The 16585-nt window shown below is 42.8% G+C and overlaps 1 protein-coding gene across 11 annotated transcripts in view; it reads left to right on the top strand.

The window, feature by feature from the left end:
• TERB1 (telomere repeat binding bouquet formation protein 1) overlaps positions 1 to 12580 on the top strand; it is a 57010-nt gene extending 44430 nt beyond the window's left edge. For 7 of the 11 annotated variants that reach the window (XM_039502588.1, XM_039502586.1, XM_039502589.1 and 4 more), the window contains 7 exons: positions 281 to 373; positions 2029 to 2199; positions 2732 to 2821; positions 7172 to 7288; positions 7755 to 7867; positions 10426 to 10641; positions 12316 to 12580. In XM_039502588.1, the coding sequence (XP_039358522.1) occupies positions 281 to 373; positions 2029 to 2199; positions 2732 to 2821; positions 7172 to 7288; positions 7755 to 7867; positions 10426 to 10641; positions 12316 to 12342 (827 nt within the window). In that variant the 3' untranslated portion in view covers positions 12343 to 12580. The remainder of the gene's footprint in view (positions 1 to 280; positions 374 to 2028; positions 2200 to 2731; positions 2822 to 7171; positions 7289 to 7754; positions 7868 to 10425; positions 10642 to 12315) is intronic. The other 4 variants (XM_039502591.1, XM_039502595.1, XM_039502593.1 and 1 more) reach the window with 3 other exon arrangements.
• Positions 12581 to 16585: the final 4005 nt, after the last annotated feature.

Below are 16585 nucleotides of genomic sequence, written 5' to 3' on the forward strand. Positions count from 1 at the left end.
AACTGGTATGATCAAATGAACAAATCAGGCCCATTGCATAAAATGAAGCCAATATAAGTACTGAATTTCCTGGAGTTAATCTAGATTTACACTTAGAGTAACTGAAATTCCCATTTGACCTATAGTATTTTTTTATTCTTTGCTGTTGTGTAAATTAAACATCTATATGTCTTCTAGAAATGTAAAATAAAATTGGACTTATGTATACTGTGCAGAAGTTACCACCAGAAAGACAGTTTGCTTTTTCCATCCTAGTGAAATAAACTTTTTTCAAATTTAGAAACAGTTACATTTTGTTCAGACTCAAGAAACAAGGAAATAAGTATTCCAATTACTTCTGCATCTCCTAAAATGACAGATTTAAGGTGCTCAGGTAAATGATATTTATCTTAGACTTTTTATTATACCATAAAAATCTTTTTATGCCCCATCAGAAATACATTAAATTACTTGATATTACATCTGATTTGACGCATCTACAATACTAATAAATCTATTGCCTTTAGCCTATTTTTCTCCCCAGTAATAAAGTGTAATTGTCCCCATCCGCCACTGGGCAGATTCAGCAGCCACACGCTCAAGTTTAGGTCCACATCCTTTTCCCAAACAGAAGATTTGGATATTTTCCTGCTTTCTGTAAGCAGAAAGGGGAGAGAATATATTCTTTCTCTGCTAAATAGGTCTCCTGACTCTCACTATTTTTTAAAAATTATGCTAATATCCATCCGGTTGTCTAATCCAGTACGCACATGTTTGTGGCTAAATTGTAGCATTAAGTCACAGCTATTTAATGGGAACACTGAAAAACTGCAATGCTCCAGAGGTACAGTGGCTATGCCACTATTAAAGCGGTTGTAGTATGCAGTGCCTTTCACTTCTCACACAGGTGTTAGAAGCATGCTGCCATCCCTCTCTGGCCACTATACACAGCTTGGTATTAACAGTGTCTCTGGCCCTGGGCACAAGGACTTGTACTTGGCCCCTGTGCCTAGGCAGTGCATAATGGAGGTGGGGGAACCTAAGCCTCCCCAAACCTCACACCACCGGGGGGTGAGGGGAGTGAAGGATTTGGGCCCCTGGAAAAATCTCATCCTGCCACAGCCCCAGTGGTGCGGGCACAGCTTTTCTGCTCTCGGGGACACAGGGGGCGGGGGGAGGAGCGAGCAGGGGTGGAACATTGGGGGAAGAGGCAGAGTGCGGGCAGAACAGGGATGTGGCCACAGGGGAAGGGGTGGAATGGGGGAGGGGCTCTGGGTTCAGAGCTCCAGCCAGGGCCGAGAGCTCTGCCACGGTCCCAGCTGAGGCTGAGAGCTCTCAGCTGAATCCCCTGTGGCCCCAACCGAGCTCTCAGCCTGCCCTTCCCTGGCCAGAGCCATGGGGGGAAGGGCAGAGCTCTCAGTCCCCTAACTCCCCAGCCAGTACCACGGGGAACTGAGAGCAGTAAGCAGGGGCAGGGCCTTGGCCGAAAGGCGTGGGGCCTTGGCCAGAAGAGGAAAGCTTCACCCACCACCAATGCCCCAATGTGAGTGTGCAAAGGGAACAGAGGCTCCTTGTGTTCTGTCCTGTACCTTCCTTGCACTTCTACACAGGGTCTATACATAATCTGGCCCTTTGTGGATATAATTTATTTTCCATGGCCTTAATAAAAACAAGTGTATGTTTTTGGAGAGCTACTACAAATTGTTAAACAAGCATTTTCAAAAATATAAATTTTAGGGCCAGTCTTCCTTGACGTGTACATGGAAATCTAAGAACAAATTGAACCCTTCTTGGGCAAAACAACAAATCTGCTGAGTTTAGTAGTGGCTCATAGAAATGCATGCTGGGGCTTCAGAACAAGGGTTTGCTGGCTGCATCAAGGTTGAACTTTGCAGAACATGAAAGAACGAAATTAAAATAAGTGTCACTATTTGGAAAGACTGTGGCATAAGCTCTAGAAACCACTTTGAAGACATTTATAACAAATAGATTTCCTACATCTACATTTTATATATGTTATTTCTGCAACATAGTTTGTTTTTTTTCCAGGATGTATAACAGTAGGACTGCCTTTCAATAGCAGAAATTTTAGCAAGATCTTGCATACTTGTCCACATCAGTGTGATCGTCACAAAGTCATTCTGGAAGCTGAAGAGAGATATAAAAGGGGACTACGAAAATCGGTTATCTGTAATAACAGTAGTTCTGAGGCTTTTAAGAGTAATTATGAGGATTTTTTTATAATAGATAAGGGTATAGTTTAAAAGGTATTTGTAATTAGTAATATGTTTTGACTTATTCTGATCTAGTAATCTTACATTGGTGTAACTCCATTAACTTAATTGGAGTTAGTCATAATTTATACTGGTGTATAATTGAGATCATAATTAGACCCTGGTCCCTACAGTGTACTTCTCTCTTGTGTGTTCCTTGGTAATTGGCTGTATATCCTCATTATGAACTTGGATGAGGCTGTCTGTCCTCTTAGCCAGAATTAGTAAGTCCCTGCCTTCTACCATTAGGAAAGAGGGGATGAGTGCATGACAGCACAACAAGCCCTTTCTCATACCAGTATCACTTCCTCAAGGATGTGAGGGGCTTAGAACTCTTGACTGAGATGGTGGGTGAGGGAAATTGCATCCTCAAATACATATAGCTTTCTACTGAAAAGGGAGACTGGATTTTTAGAATGAAAGATTTTTAGCTTTTAGCATTTATGATGATGATAAAATGTTTGTCCTGTGCTTTCCAGAAATACTGTTAACCCCAGTTAAGAAAGGAAGACTGAATACAGAGTCGTCAACCTTCAAGAGCAGAAAAAATCTTGAGGAAAATTTCCAAAGTAAGGGCCCAGTCCTGCAACTGAAGCTCATGCAAAAACTTCTTATTGTATGAGTAATTCTATTGCATGGGTACACAAGGGGCATTTCTACATAAGCCTCCCAGCCCAGATCCAGACTTGTTGTATCAGGGCTTGTGTTAATATGCTAAAAACAGCCACGTAAATGTTGTTGTTTTTATGTTCTGGCTCGGGCTGGAGCTCTGGTTCTGAAGCCTTCCCATCTTAAGAGCCTGAGCTCCAGCCTGAGCCACAATGTAAAAGCAAAGTTATTTTTAGCATGTTAGTATGAGTGCTATGTAGACATACCTGTACAAGATTTCATTGTGAGATCTTTTGTGTGGGGAATTATGTCCTCCTCTGGGTACTCTATAATATTAAGCATAACTATATCACTCCAATAATAAATAATAAGATGGTATCTCATTTCGGTGTAGCAGAAAATAGAGAAATAGGCATTTTTGCTTTTATTAGCAGGAGATAGTGGATGGATTTGCAGCAATGGGGTTCCTGAATTGTGGAAATAGAGGGCATGCATCTCCCTATTTTGGCACTAGACTACTTTGCTACAGAGTACATAGACAGAAAGGGCTACTTATCTATAGTTATGCAATTGTTGGCAGATCACCAGGGATGCTTCACTGACATCTGTGTTAGCTGGTCAGGGAAGGTGCATGATGCATGGATTTTAAGAACACAGAAAATATGCTGCAGAGTGCCTAGTAGTTCTGAAAGCACCCACTTGTTACTGTACAGTGTGACACAACTCATAGGATCAGTGATAGTAATAATCAGAAATGTACAGCAAACACCATAAAATCAATAGGTGCATTGACTATTATATTCATAGATATACATCAAGCACCACACAATTCCTAACAGGCCCCAAAACATCAGGGTCAGGTTGAGCACAGAAAGCTGCAAGCAAGGCCTTTCTTTCCTGACTGGGAGATTACTATTGGCAATGTTGAAATGCCTGTAATGATCCTGGGGGACCCAGCATACCCCTGGGTTCCTGACTCATGAAGCCGTACACAAGCCACCTTGACAGCACCAACGAAGGAGTCATCTACCTGTAGGTGAAGCTGAATGTGCTTTAGTAGGTTGAAGGGACACTGGCATTGTTTACTCACAAGATTGGATCTCAGTGAAAAAAAACATCCCAATGGTTATACCTAACAGCTGTATCCTGCATAATATCTGTGAAGGAAAGGGGGTGGATTCTTAGGGTCAACATAAATAACACAGTGTCTGCACTCGCACTGCATCAACGTCAGTACATTTGCCCAGGCTCAATGCCACTTGGGGAGGTAGTGTTACTGCATCACTGTATCTGAGCACTTTCATTAGTGGGAGACAAATTTAAGTGCAGACACATGCACAACTATGTCAACATAAGGCAGCGTGAATCACCCTAACTATAATGTAGACCAAGCTATTGACTTCAGTGGATTTGCTCCTGATTTCCACTGATGTGAGAGGAGACTCATGCCAGTTTTGTTGAAATGCACATTGACAGGTTACAACAAGATCAGAAAATTCTTGCAGACTTTGTCTATACATATTCACAATTGTGAATTAAGTAAGGAATTTACTAGTAAGTACAAAGTCAGAATTTTTACAGTATTTTAAAGCACTTTTCCTGGAGCAAAAGCATTGTATCGTAAATATTAAATGCAAAAAAAAGGGAATTTAGTGACCTCAAGAAATGAAAAGCTTGATAACCTAGGAGGCTGAAGTCTTCTACCCATTCACAGAACAGGTACAGTGCAGGACAGCAGCAGTTGCCCCTGAAACTGCCTCCCAATCATTTGCATAAACCTGACATGTACCAACAACTTTCAGAATGAGAAGGGAGTTAAATATTCATGGCTCATTCATTCTTTAGCCTCTTTCCCTTTATTCCCTTTATTGGTTACTGCTGCCATTTGTGATAAGAGCAATCTTGGTGTGATGTATACATCTGCACTGGGGCTGTCAAGTGATTAAAAAAATTAATTGTGCAATTAATCGCACTGTTAATAATAGAATACCATTTATTTAAATTTTGTTGATGTTTTCTATTTTCAAATTGATTTCAATTACAACACAGAATACAAAGTGTACAGTGCTCACTTTATATTTATTTTTATTACAAATATTTGCACTGTAAAAAAACAAAAGAAATAGTATTTTTCACCTAATAAAAGTACAGTTGTGCAATCTCTTTATCATGAAAGTTGAACTTACAAATGTAGAATTATGTACAAAAAAACCCTGTGTTCAAAAATAAAACAATGTAAAATGTTAGTCTGAAAATCTACTCCATCCTACTTCTTGTTCAGCCAATCCGTCAGACAAACAAGTTTGTTTACATTTGCAGGAGATAATGCTGCCCACTTCTTGTTTACAAGGTCACCTGAAAGTGAGAATAGGCATTCTCATGGCACTATTGTAGTCGGCATAGCAAGATGTTTACGTGCCAGATGTGCTAAAGATTCATATGTCCCTTCATGCTTCAATCACCATTCCAGGGACATGCGTCCATGCTGATGACATGTTCTGCTCGATAACAATCCAAAGCAGTGTGGACCGACACATGTTCATTTTCATTATTTGAGTCAGATGACACCAGCAGAAGGTTGATTTTCTTTTTTGGTAGTTCAGGTTTTTGCATCAGAGTGTTGCTCTTCTAAGACTTCTGAAAGCATGCTCCACACCTCATCCCTCTCAGATTTTGGAAGGCACTTCAGATTCTTAAACCTTGGGTCAAGTGCTGTAGCTATCTTTAGAAATCTCACATTGGTACCTTCTTTGCGTTTTGTCAAATCTGCAGAGAAAGTGTTCTTAAAATGAGCAACATGTGCTGGGTCATAATCCGAGACTTCTATAACATGAAACATATGGCAGAATGCAGGTAAAACGGAGCAGGAGACATACAATTCTCCCTGAAGGAGTTCAGTCACAAATTTAATTAATACATTATTATTTTTAACGAGCATCATCAGCATGGAAACATGTCCTCTGAAAAGGTGGCTGAAGCACGAAGGAACATACTAATGTTTAGCATATCTGGCACATAAATACCTTGCAATGCCGGCTAAAAAAATGCCATGCAAATGCCCGTTCTCACTTTCTGGTGACATTGTAAATAAGAAGACTGCAGCATTATCTCCTGTAAATGTAAACAAACTTGTTTGTCTTCGCGATTGGCTGAACAAGAAGTAGGACTGAGTGGAGTTGTAGGCTCTGAAGTTTTATATTGTTTCGTTTTTGAGTGCATTTATGTAACAAAAAACCCTACATTTGTAAGTTGCACTTTCATACCAAAGAGATTGCACTACAATACTTGTATGAGGTGAATTGAAAAATACTATTTCTTTTCTTTATCACTTTTACAATGCAAATATTTGTAATAAAAAATAATATACACTCTGTATTCTGTGTTGTAATTGAAATCTATATATATGAAAATGTAGAAAAACATCCAAAATATTTGAAATTTATTAATGGGTACTCTTATTGTTCAAGAGTGTGATTAAAACTGACTAATCACAATTTTTTTTGTTGATCACGAGTTAACTGCAGTTAATCAACAGCCCTAATCTGCATTAAGAATTGGATTGAAACTCCCAGCCCATATCTCAGCCTCTAATTTTAGTTCACAATCTCTCTGTAATAAATTTCAGTCTAATGGGTGTGGATCAGTGTGTCAGTTTACCCCATAAAATATGAGAACTCTTATTTCTACTTTTAAGATAATTCATGAGGGATTCTCACTTTAAGATACCACAATCACTTCATTTTGACACAGCACCAACCATATCCATACAGTGCTAGTGACTGACACTGTTTTGTATTATTAATGACCACAGTTTAAAATAGCCCAAAGTTATGTTCCAAAATCCATATTTAGGCTCCTAAATAAGTGCCCTGATTTTCAAATTTACTGAGCATGCAGCAGTACCCACTGAAGTCAATTAGTGCTCAATGCTTTTGAAAATCAGGCCACTTACTTAAGAACCTAACTTTAGGCTCTTACTTTTGAAAATCTTGGGTTTATATTAGTGTCCAAATTAACAAATTGCTGATACCAAGTTACTAGTTAATTGGTTCATTTATTCTCCAGACTCCAAAATTGGTTATTTTTCCCCAGAGGGACTGGCCTGCCAGCATAACCTTTTCCAAATTACTGATTATTTTCAAGTCATCACCCCCTTTAGATTGATATGACATGGCATCTGGAAGGCAAAGGTTTCCTGCCTGGCACATTCTTCTAGTCCAGCACAGCTAAATTAATAATATAGCTGGGAAGAGAGTCTTCCCTTGAATTTTGGTTCCTAAATCATTACCTTGTTTGTTGTGTTTTAAAAGGTATTTGTTTGACTCCTATGAAGAAAACCCAAAGTCGTATTTCAATTATAGATGACAACTTCAACAAAAATATTAATTTCCAAGAAAAATATAACTTAATACCTACATACACAAAAGGTGAGTATTACCATAAAATTAATCACAGAATTCAGGAAGTTGTAAAATCAATTTTATTCTGTCTCTGGTTGAGGGCATTGCAACTGGCTGTGCTTCACAAATCTATGCTCATCATTGGAGATCAAGGTATGAGAATTTAAAATGATATATACTATTATCTTTCAACTCTAATAAATACAGATGTGACTTGTGAGCATGGTCTTCTGTCATCTGTTGATTAGTTACTTCTACTGCACCTAAGATATAACCCCTTGCATATTTAATGCATCAGTGACATTGATGTAGCCTTAATGCTGGAGAAAAGATACTTTTATATTATCTGAGTATTAGAATTTATAAAATAAGTAACATTCACACTTCAACTTTTGTTAGAAGAACTGCTGCTTCAGATTACCCCATTCAGTTCTATCTTAGATTTCAGTTAGTTTAAATTAACAAACAGATGGCCTTGTTCATAACTCCACAGCTCTCCAAACAAACCAAGACACACACTTGAGGAAACAAACAGTCAGAGAGAGACACTACATAGAATATCAAGGCTTGAATGAGAAAAATAAATATTCATTTGATGAAGATGAGGTAAGTTGTGAGGCCAGATAATACCCTTATATATTTGCATAAAAATCCAAATAAAGTCAATACCTGTGTGGTTTTTTAAAATATCTTTATTGTTATTAGTGTAGTCACTTGTAACAGGAACCCAGCACCAGGATGAATGACCAAGTTGAACCCTAGTGTAAACAGGTACATCTCCATTGATTGTCAGTGCAGTTACACCCACTTATACTAGGGATGTATTTAGTAGTACTTTTTTTTCAGCCCTTCACTCTCCTTTAACCACCCCTGGGTCTCCCCTTCTGCCCAATACCTGGTCCCTGTGGCCACAGAGTGGAGGGCTGGGGCTGACAGATGGTTGAGTCAGGATGGGGCAGCTGGGGCTTGAGTGCTCCCCTGGTGAGGGGGCACGCTAGGCAGGTCAATGTGGTCAGAGAAGGGAGGATGGGACAGGGCTCTTCAGAAATCGTCTCCCTGCCATAGTTTCCACCACCGCCTCTGGTTTCATTAATAGGCAGTGAATCACAGAGCTTAAGGAGGTAAGGTCTCTGAGAGACACTGCACATGCATTGGCTATTCTGCTGTCAAGGCAGCAGTTCAGGAGGGCTATGAGCCTCACCAAACATGAGACCAGGTTCAGATTCTCACTTCCATCTCTCCTTTATTGGAAAAATAATGATATTGGGCTAATTTAGCAATTTCTGTACAATCTGTGAAGGAAGCTGCCCTCCACACCTTAGCCATTAGGGGTGTGTTGGCCTTTTATCTGGACAGGACCAAACCCTAAGGACCAGGGCCGGCTCTAGGTTTTTTGCCACCCCAAGCAAAAAAATGCCCCCACCCCTTTTTTTTTGGCTTTTACACGTTTGCACTTTGCAATGTTGTTGTTTTGTTTTGTTTGACTGGGTGCGGTACTGATGCAGCATTGGGCTCAAGCAGATTCGGATGCAGTCGTTGCCCAATGCTAGTCGTTGCCCAATGCTGCATCAGTACCGCACCTAGTCAAACAAAATAATAGCCGCAATCGGAGGCTGAGCGAGAGCCCTCCAAAGGGGACAGTTATCTCTTGAGACAGCCCTTGGCTTTCCTGGGCATGCTCCGTATTTCAGTCTTACTAGGAGCTGGGCTGCTGCTTCTGAGCGCTCCGCTACTTTCGCTCATTTAAAATGAGCCTGATGTTCCCCAAATCATTAACTGACCTGGGTAAGGAGCGTGCTGGAGAATTGCCTGCTGTGTGTCGGGTGCTAATTCCGACACTGCCACTTGATCAAAGGATCGGGTCATTATCTTTAGAAAGTTGCGCCTGAATGAAAGGATTTCCCCCGGCTCAGATTCATTTCCAAGGAGGCAGGGGCAGGAAAGAAGAAGGGGAAAGCTGGGCTAACCCTTGGACGGGGTGGTATTTCATGGCGCTCTCTCCTGGTGTGTCTCCCTGAACCCCACTGGCTGTACTGCAGCGCAGGGTTACCTGGCTGGTGGCACTGACGGTGTTACTGGCCGCTCGGGGCTTCCTGCCCGGCCCTGGTAAGTTCCCCGCGGCTTTCTCGCTGTTCCTCAGGGGACTCGGGCTGTAGGAACATGAAGTTGCTCTTGGCGGACTCTGGGTCAGGCAGACTTTGTAGCAGTAGCCGGAGGGCCGCTGCCGGACACATCCAGGCAGTTGCTGGGCACTTTGTTGCCTGAGGAGAGCTGGGGCTTGATGCTGGACTTTTTGAAGAAGGCAGCCAGAATGCCACCCCTGGAAATGTGCTGCCCCAAGCACCTGCTTGTTTTGCTGGTGCCTAGAGCCGGTCCTGCTAAGGATCACACCCAGAATTTTGTCTCTTTTGCTGCCAGAGTTAAAGGGATATCTGTTTCCACCCAAAGTTGTATCCTCTCTTGTTATGAGGCTGCTAATCACCCTGTTCCTAGGGTTATAGCCCATACCACCAGATCTCAATCTACTTCCATTTCCATGTTGAAGAATGTGCCCATTACAAAAATATGCAAAGCTGCCACTGAGGCTTTGATTTACACCTTCTCAAAACACTATGCCTTACTGCATGCCTCCAGGACAGATGCTATCTTTGTACTGCAGTTCTACAGACCATCTTAGAGCAGGTTCTGAAGCTTCCACCTTCAGGGAGTACTGCTTAGGAATCAGCTGAAGTGGAGCACTCATAGGGACATAACTTGAAGGAGAGATTGCTCACCCTATACAGTAACTGGAATTCTTTGAGTAATATCCCTGTGGATGTTCCACTATCCGTCCTCTTTTTCCTTTGCATGAGAGTCTTATCTTGAAGGGACTTTGTGGTAGAGAAGGAACTGAGGGTGGTTCACCCAACACTGCCCTATATATCTTTGGTATGGGGCACAAGAATAGTTAGGGTGTATGTGCAGACCAGGTGCAGCTACCAAATCTCTGCTCAAAAGTGCATGGGGCACAGTTATTGTACAGGATAAGTAACCTCTCCTTCTGTTATTCTGTAGGCCTCTATAACATAAGAACTAACATTTAATAATTATGTTAAATGGTATTTCCACTTCAACGCTATATACTTTTACATAATTTTTAAATAAGTCAAAATAAATACTTACAGAGCACTGAAAGTCTTTCATTGGACACACATGCAAGAGCTTTAAAAAAGAGTAAACGAAGAATCCGGAAAGATTTTACAACAGAAGAAGTAAACTATCTTTTGAGTGGTGTAAGGAAAATGGGCTATCACTGGAATTCAATTTTGTGGTCCTACCCATTTCAGAAAGGACGGACAAACGTTGATCTTGCTAAAAAATACCGCAAGTTACAGACACATGTAAGGGAAACTTAATTTTCTAATAGTCTCTTTATGCTAAAGTTAAAAACTGATTTGAATTGTAACCTCTAATTGCATTTTCAGTTTTGCTGTGAAATGACAAAAGTGTGAGATTTTGTGCTGTGCCTTTGAGGCACGTCACAGAAGTTGCAGCCCAGGGAGCAAAAGGGCTAAAGTGACTGTAAGCCACCTTTTGTGGCCTCCCAGTTCAGGCTGCTCCCTCTTGTAACTGAGGGCTTGGCTACGCTTGCGAGTTAGAGTGCATCAAAGCAGCCCCAGGCGCCCTAGCTCACTACCCGTCCACACTGGCAAGGCACGTAGAGTGCTCTGACTCCAGGGCTAGAGCGCTCCTGGTACTCCACCTTGGTGAGAAGATTAACACTTGCTGCGCATTGGCTGAAACGCCCAGGCGTCAGTGTGAACGAAGTGTTGCATTACTACGCTCTGATCAGCCTCCGGAAATGTCCCATAATCCCAAGTCAAGTGGCCATTCTTGTCATTGTTTTGGAATCACGGCAGGCATGCTGATATGTCCTTTGAAAGCTCTGTTTTTGACAGCCGGCATGCTTATCTGCTCCAAGACAAAGCAACCATTACTGTGGAATGCTGTGTGTGAGAGAGAGAGGTGGAGGGGAGAGGGGGGTCTGCTGCTGTCTGAACTTACAAGACAGCATGCTGACATGCTCTCAGCCCCACCAAAACCCACTCTCTCTCCCCCCCACATACACACAACACACTCCCTGTCACACTCCACCCCACCCTCCTCATTTGAAAAGCATGTTGCAGCCACTTGCATGCTGGGATAGCTACCACAATGCACTGCTCTGTGTCCGTTGCAAGAGCTGCTAATGTGGCCATGCCAGTGCGCTTGCAGCTGTCAGTGTGGACAGATTGCAGTGCTTTCCCTACTGCGCTCTATGAGGGCTGGTTTAATTCAAAGCGCTCTACATCTGCAAGTGTAGCCATGCTGTAAGACAGCCCTAGTAGGCTGCCTAAGCTGGAGCAGCCTGTTGCTCACTGTGACTGTCTTCTTCAAGCCCGGTGCTGTGAGAGAACTACATCTAGGACTTTTAGAACTCCTTAGTGTCATTCCCGCCCCATTACTCAGAATACAAGGGCCAGGAGTGATAATCTCACCCAAAATCCCTAAGATAGTCCAACATATTGACTAGGGACTGGAAGCCAGGAATTCTTGAGTTCTAATTTCTCTCTGAGAATGACTTGTTTGGCCTGGGGCAAGTTTCTCTATGTGTATATCAGTTTTCTTTATCTGTAAAATAAAGATGATTTTTATTTACCCCTTATGCAAGGGTATGAAGGATTATAATTGATTAGCTAATACACCTCTACCCCAATATAACATGACCCGATATAACACGAATTCGGATATAACGTGGTAAAGCAGCGCTCCAGGGCGGCAGGGCTGCGTGCTCCGGCGGATCAAAGCAAGTTCGATATAACGCGGTTTCACCTATAATGCAGTAAGATTTTTTGGCTCCCAAGGACAGCATTATATCAGGGTAGAGGTGTATTTGAAGCATGTTTTGAACAACTATCAGGTATTCTTCCTCTTAACCTTGTTATATAATGTGTACTAGATCTTGTATCACAATTTAGTATATGAAAATACCAGTTTGTCTTGACATTTACTTTTTTTTTTTTTTAATTTTACAGAGGAATGAAAATAAAGAAGATCTGTAACATCTTTCTAAAGTATTTTATATTCTGCTAAAGAATTTGGAAGTTTAAAGGACAGAATTATAGTGTAAATGAGTTAGGTATTGTTAATATTCACTCTACATATTTCACTTCAGATTTTTTATTGTAATTTGTATAGGGCTAGGCTCTGATGTAGACTTAAGTGAAATGTATTTTGATAGGTATTTTCAGAATGCTAATGTACATTCATTAAATAAAATGTATACCAGGAAAATTAAAATGCTTTAACTGTACTACAGAGGCACACCCAAAAAAACCCAAGGAAAGTTGGCGCCTGTATCACAAACTACCCTGCTGTGTGGGTATACAGAACTAATACTGAAAGCTGCTAAAGTTGAAGGAGCCCAATTATAATGTACATCTATACCAGAATGAATAGGAAAGCAGGATGTAGCCATTTTTATTTTTAGAACATTACTTATATGCAGTCCTTTATAAACCTCAGTTATGGACCCTGTCTTTACGAGCTTACTATCAAACTAATTCTGTTTTGGATGTTCATTTAATTTCCATTTTTTTGGTGTTAGTAGCCATTCTTCCTTTACTCTGAAGAGCAGTGGGTACTTTAAGCTAGTGTTCTTGTATTCCCTTTAGACACGGTAGTAATAGTGTTGGGAATGCCAGGAGAAGCCCTGATCAGAAGGCCCCAGCCCTGGGAGATTGGACTGATGTCTCACTCTCAACTCCCAGAAATAAGCAAACCAGAGAGCCAAGCTCTCTTAGGTTTCCTGCAAATGTGGAGCAGTAATACAGCGGTTGAAAGACCCTTTCAGGACAGAAGGGCTGGGGCTAGTTTTTATTTCTGTTAATTTAGTTTTCGTTCCTTTGTCACCTTGGAAATTGGGATTAGAGGCCTAACCCTAGAGCAGATCCCAGACAACAATGCAACCCCCCTGAGAAGGTGGGCTGATATAGGAAGCAGTCCACAGAAGCAGCAAGAGATCTGATGAGATGAACAACCCCTTGTTACAGGCTCCCTGGGTTTGGAATCCAGGGTGGAGGGAGGGACGGGGTTCCTGTACAGCCTCACCCACGGAGGCTAGCATGAAGACCCTGATAAAAGGATCAGGACTCCGGAGCTTGGATCTGAGCTGATGACCTGATGTACAGTCATGGCAGTACTGTTGAGTTGAACTCTGGTTTTCCCTGAAAGTGGTGAGACTAAACACGACCTGGCTGGAGTGCTGAGTCACAAAACCAGGTGGGCTAGCAGCAGACCTGAATGGCCAGCCAGTGGGGCCACATAAAGAGAAAGCCCTATAACACAGCACCAAGCCACAAGGTGGTGCATAAGCTGGTGAGTCAGTTTGGGTATATCTGCACTGCAGTTAGACACCTGCAGCTGACTTGGGCTAAGAGGTTGTTTAATTATAATGTAGATGTTCAGGCTCAGGCTGCAGCCTGAGCTCAGACCCTATCACCCCACAGAGATTTGAACCCAGGCACCTGCCCAAGCCTGAATGTCTAAACCTCCATTAAAAAGCCTTTTAGCATAAGCCCTAGTCAACTGGTGTAGGCCAGTTGTGGGTGTCTAATTCAGTGTAGACATACCCTCAGTAACTAATACTAATTATTTGATCATCTGAACAAGAAAGAAGAATGAATAGGATCCACATTTATCTAGCTGTTTAAAAAAGGATGAGGTTTTTAATACCAAGATAAAACATGTGGGTTGAAGTGTATCTTGTATTTCATTCACTCTGTCATAAAATCTGATGATAGAGCTAGAACTGCACATGAATAAAGCCATTGTATACCACAGCTGAACAGCAGATAATACATCTAACAATACATTGTGTTTCCATAGAAAAATTAATTTACCTTTTTGTTGTAGTATTTTCATAGAACTTGTCATAACATACATAAAATCAAGTAGTTAGATATAAAACAGTACCTACAATTTATGACAGCTTATTTTCAAATTCCATCCTCAGTGCTGAGAACCCCAAAGAGAGTGTGACAGTTACCTGATGTCCCATTTAGCAACTTCAGTCTCTGCCCACAATCCTGCAAAGAATTACATATACTTAGTGCACTGTGAGTAGTCCTCTTCCCTGGGGGACTTTTAGGCCAATATTTTAAATTGACTCTAAAGAAACTCTTGCTACATGTATGCCTGTCCCAGTTTAATCTACTTTCTATATGCCCACTAACATGACTGTTATCACTAACTTAATTGTGTGTGTTGAGTCTAAATTCTTTAACTTTGTAAATACAATGATTCATTATGCTACACTCATTTACACCAGCAGAGGTTCTGGAACAGTAACTCCACTGACGTCAATTAGGTTACTCATGTAACAGGAGAATCTGTCCTTTTCTGTAATATTGTACTAAGTCACATGTAAGATGTCACAAATCAATAAGAGTAAATAATTTAGTGTTAGACTTAAGCAGCCACGCTTGTTGTGATCTTATATAATGCACTACAAGACTTCAGGCGGGCCAAGAACAGCAGGCTATTGTGATGGGTTATACAAACCCCACTCCGGACAACAAGGGACTAAAGAGCTGCTCTGGGCTCAGGCAGCTTCATACCACACCTGCAATATATGCACATGCATAGAGGAGGAGCTTAAAAGAGAAGCAAAGAAGCGTACCTGTTGCCACAACCAGTAAGAGAACAGACCCTCAACTCCTGAGGAAAGGGCTGACTGAAGGTAGGAGCTCCTCAGATGAGTGCTCCCCAATGGCCCTTTCCTGAGAGCCAAATTCTGATGTACCTTGAGAGGGAATAATTCCCCTCCATTTCCTATTTGTGTTAATTCCCCCTTCTTTTTGTTCATGGATTACCCTGGAAAGGAAGAGACTTTAAAGTGACCTGGACAGAGGGCCGAGTCACAGGAAGATGCAGACCACCACAGAGGTGGGGCAACCATCAGCAGGAAGTCCCCAATGGGAAGAGAGCTGCTATGCCATGCCTGGCCACAAGAAGGTGCTAACAGTGAGTCAACCCCTTCACAGCTATAAAATGGTGTATTCCTTATCAATGACAAATTTGTTAATACAGTGGAACGCAGGGCCCCAACTTTCGGGTGGGCAGGCAATGACAGACTATGCTAGCTCAGCTTCTCCTCCAGCACCAGGCCCTCTTCCTGGCCCTGCTGCCCCCAGACACAGAGCTTCACCTGCTGAGTCGGGCACACATATGGGGCGGCTCAGGAAATGGCAGGGCAGAGCTGCCAGAGCATAGCTTTCGGAAGGGCGCGCACATAGCTCGGTCCTGGATTTCACATGCCCAAGTGACGCTCTGGGCCACTTTGGCAGCACTACACCCTGCTCAGATTTGGGTGGGCCTGGATGCTAAGTGGATGGGCCACGGCCCACCCGTGGCTATGCCCCTGGCGGAACCTCAAAGATATGAACACTAGAGTTATGGACTTACCAGTCAACCGGACACCATGTGAAATCAGAAATCCTCAATCAGGCAGCAGTGCAGACCAAAAATAAATAAATAAATAAATAAAAGCAAATACTGTACTGCCGTGGGACTTTAGCCCCAAAGCCCGGGGCTGCAGCCACAGGGGGTTAGGGGCTGCAGCCGCAGGGTGGGGGGGATCAGGACTCTGGGCGGGGGGAAGGCCCTCAGAGCTTCTGTCCCTTGGGAGCACCAGGGCTCAGGGCTTTAGACTGCGGGGGGCGGGGGAGTTTGGGGCTCTGGGCTTCAGCCATGTGGCTCTGTTCCTGGCTTCAGCCCGTGGGGGGTGCCAGGGCTCGGGGTTTTAGCTGCGAGGGGAGCACCAGTTTCAGCCCCAGCACTTCCCACGTAGCTAAAGCCCCGAGCCCTGGCATGCCAATGCCCTCCCCCCTGAAGCCAGGAGTGGATCCCTGAGCTCTGGCACTCCCCGTGGCACTGAAAATGGGAGCAGATCTGTGGGGCTGAAACCCCGAGCCCCAGCATTCCCCCCAGGTCTAAAGCACTGAGCTCATGCTCCCTGCCCGCTGCCCTGAAGCTCCTGAGCCCCCTGCCTGGAGTCCTGGTGCCCCAACTCCGCCTCGCCCCCCATCCAGGGCCCCAATCCGCCACCTGCCCTGCAACTGCAGTCCCAAGCCCCCATGTGCCTGAAGTCCGTAACCTCTTCTTCAGAGTTACAGATCATTTCAGAGTTACAGGCAACCTCCATTCCCAAGGTCTCCATAACTCTGAGGTTCTACTGTAGATGCATTTTTGCTGCAAAATTATGAATAAGAACATAAGAACATAAGAACATAAGAAAGGCCGTAC

The sequence above is a fragment of the Mauremys reevesii genome, linkage group 16 (assembly GCF_016161935.1).
Source record: "Mauremys reevesii isolate NIE-2019 linkage group 16, ASM1616193v1, whole genome shotgun sequence".
Taxonomy (NCBI): domain Eukaryota; kingdom Metazoa; phylum Chordata; order Testudines; family Geoemydidae; genus Mauremys; species Mauremys reevesii.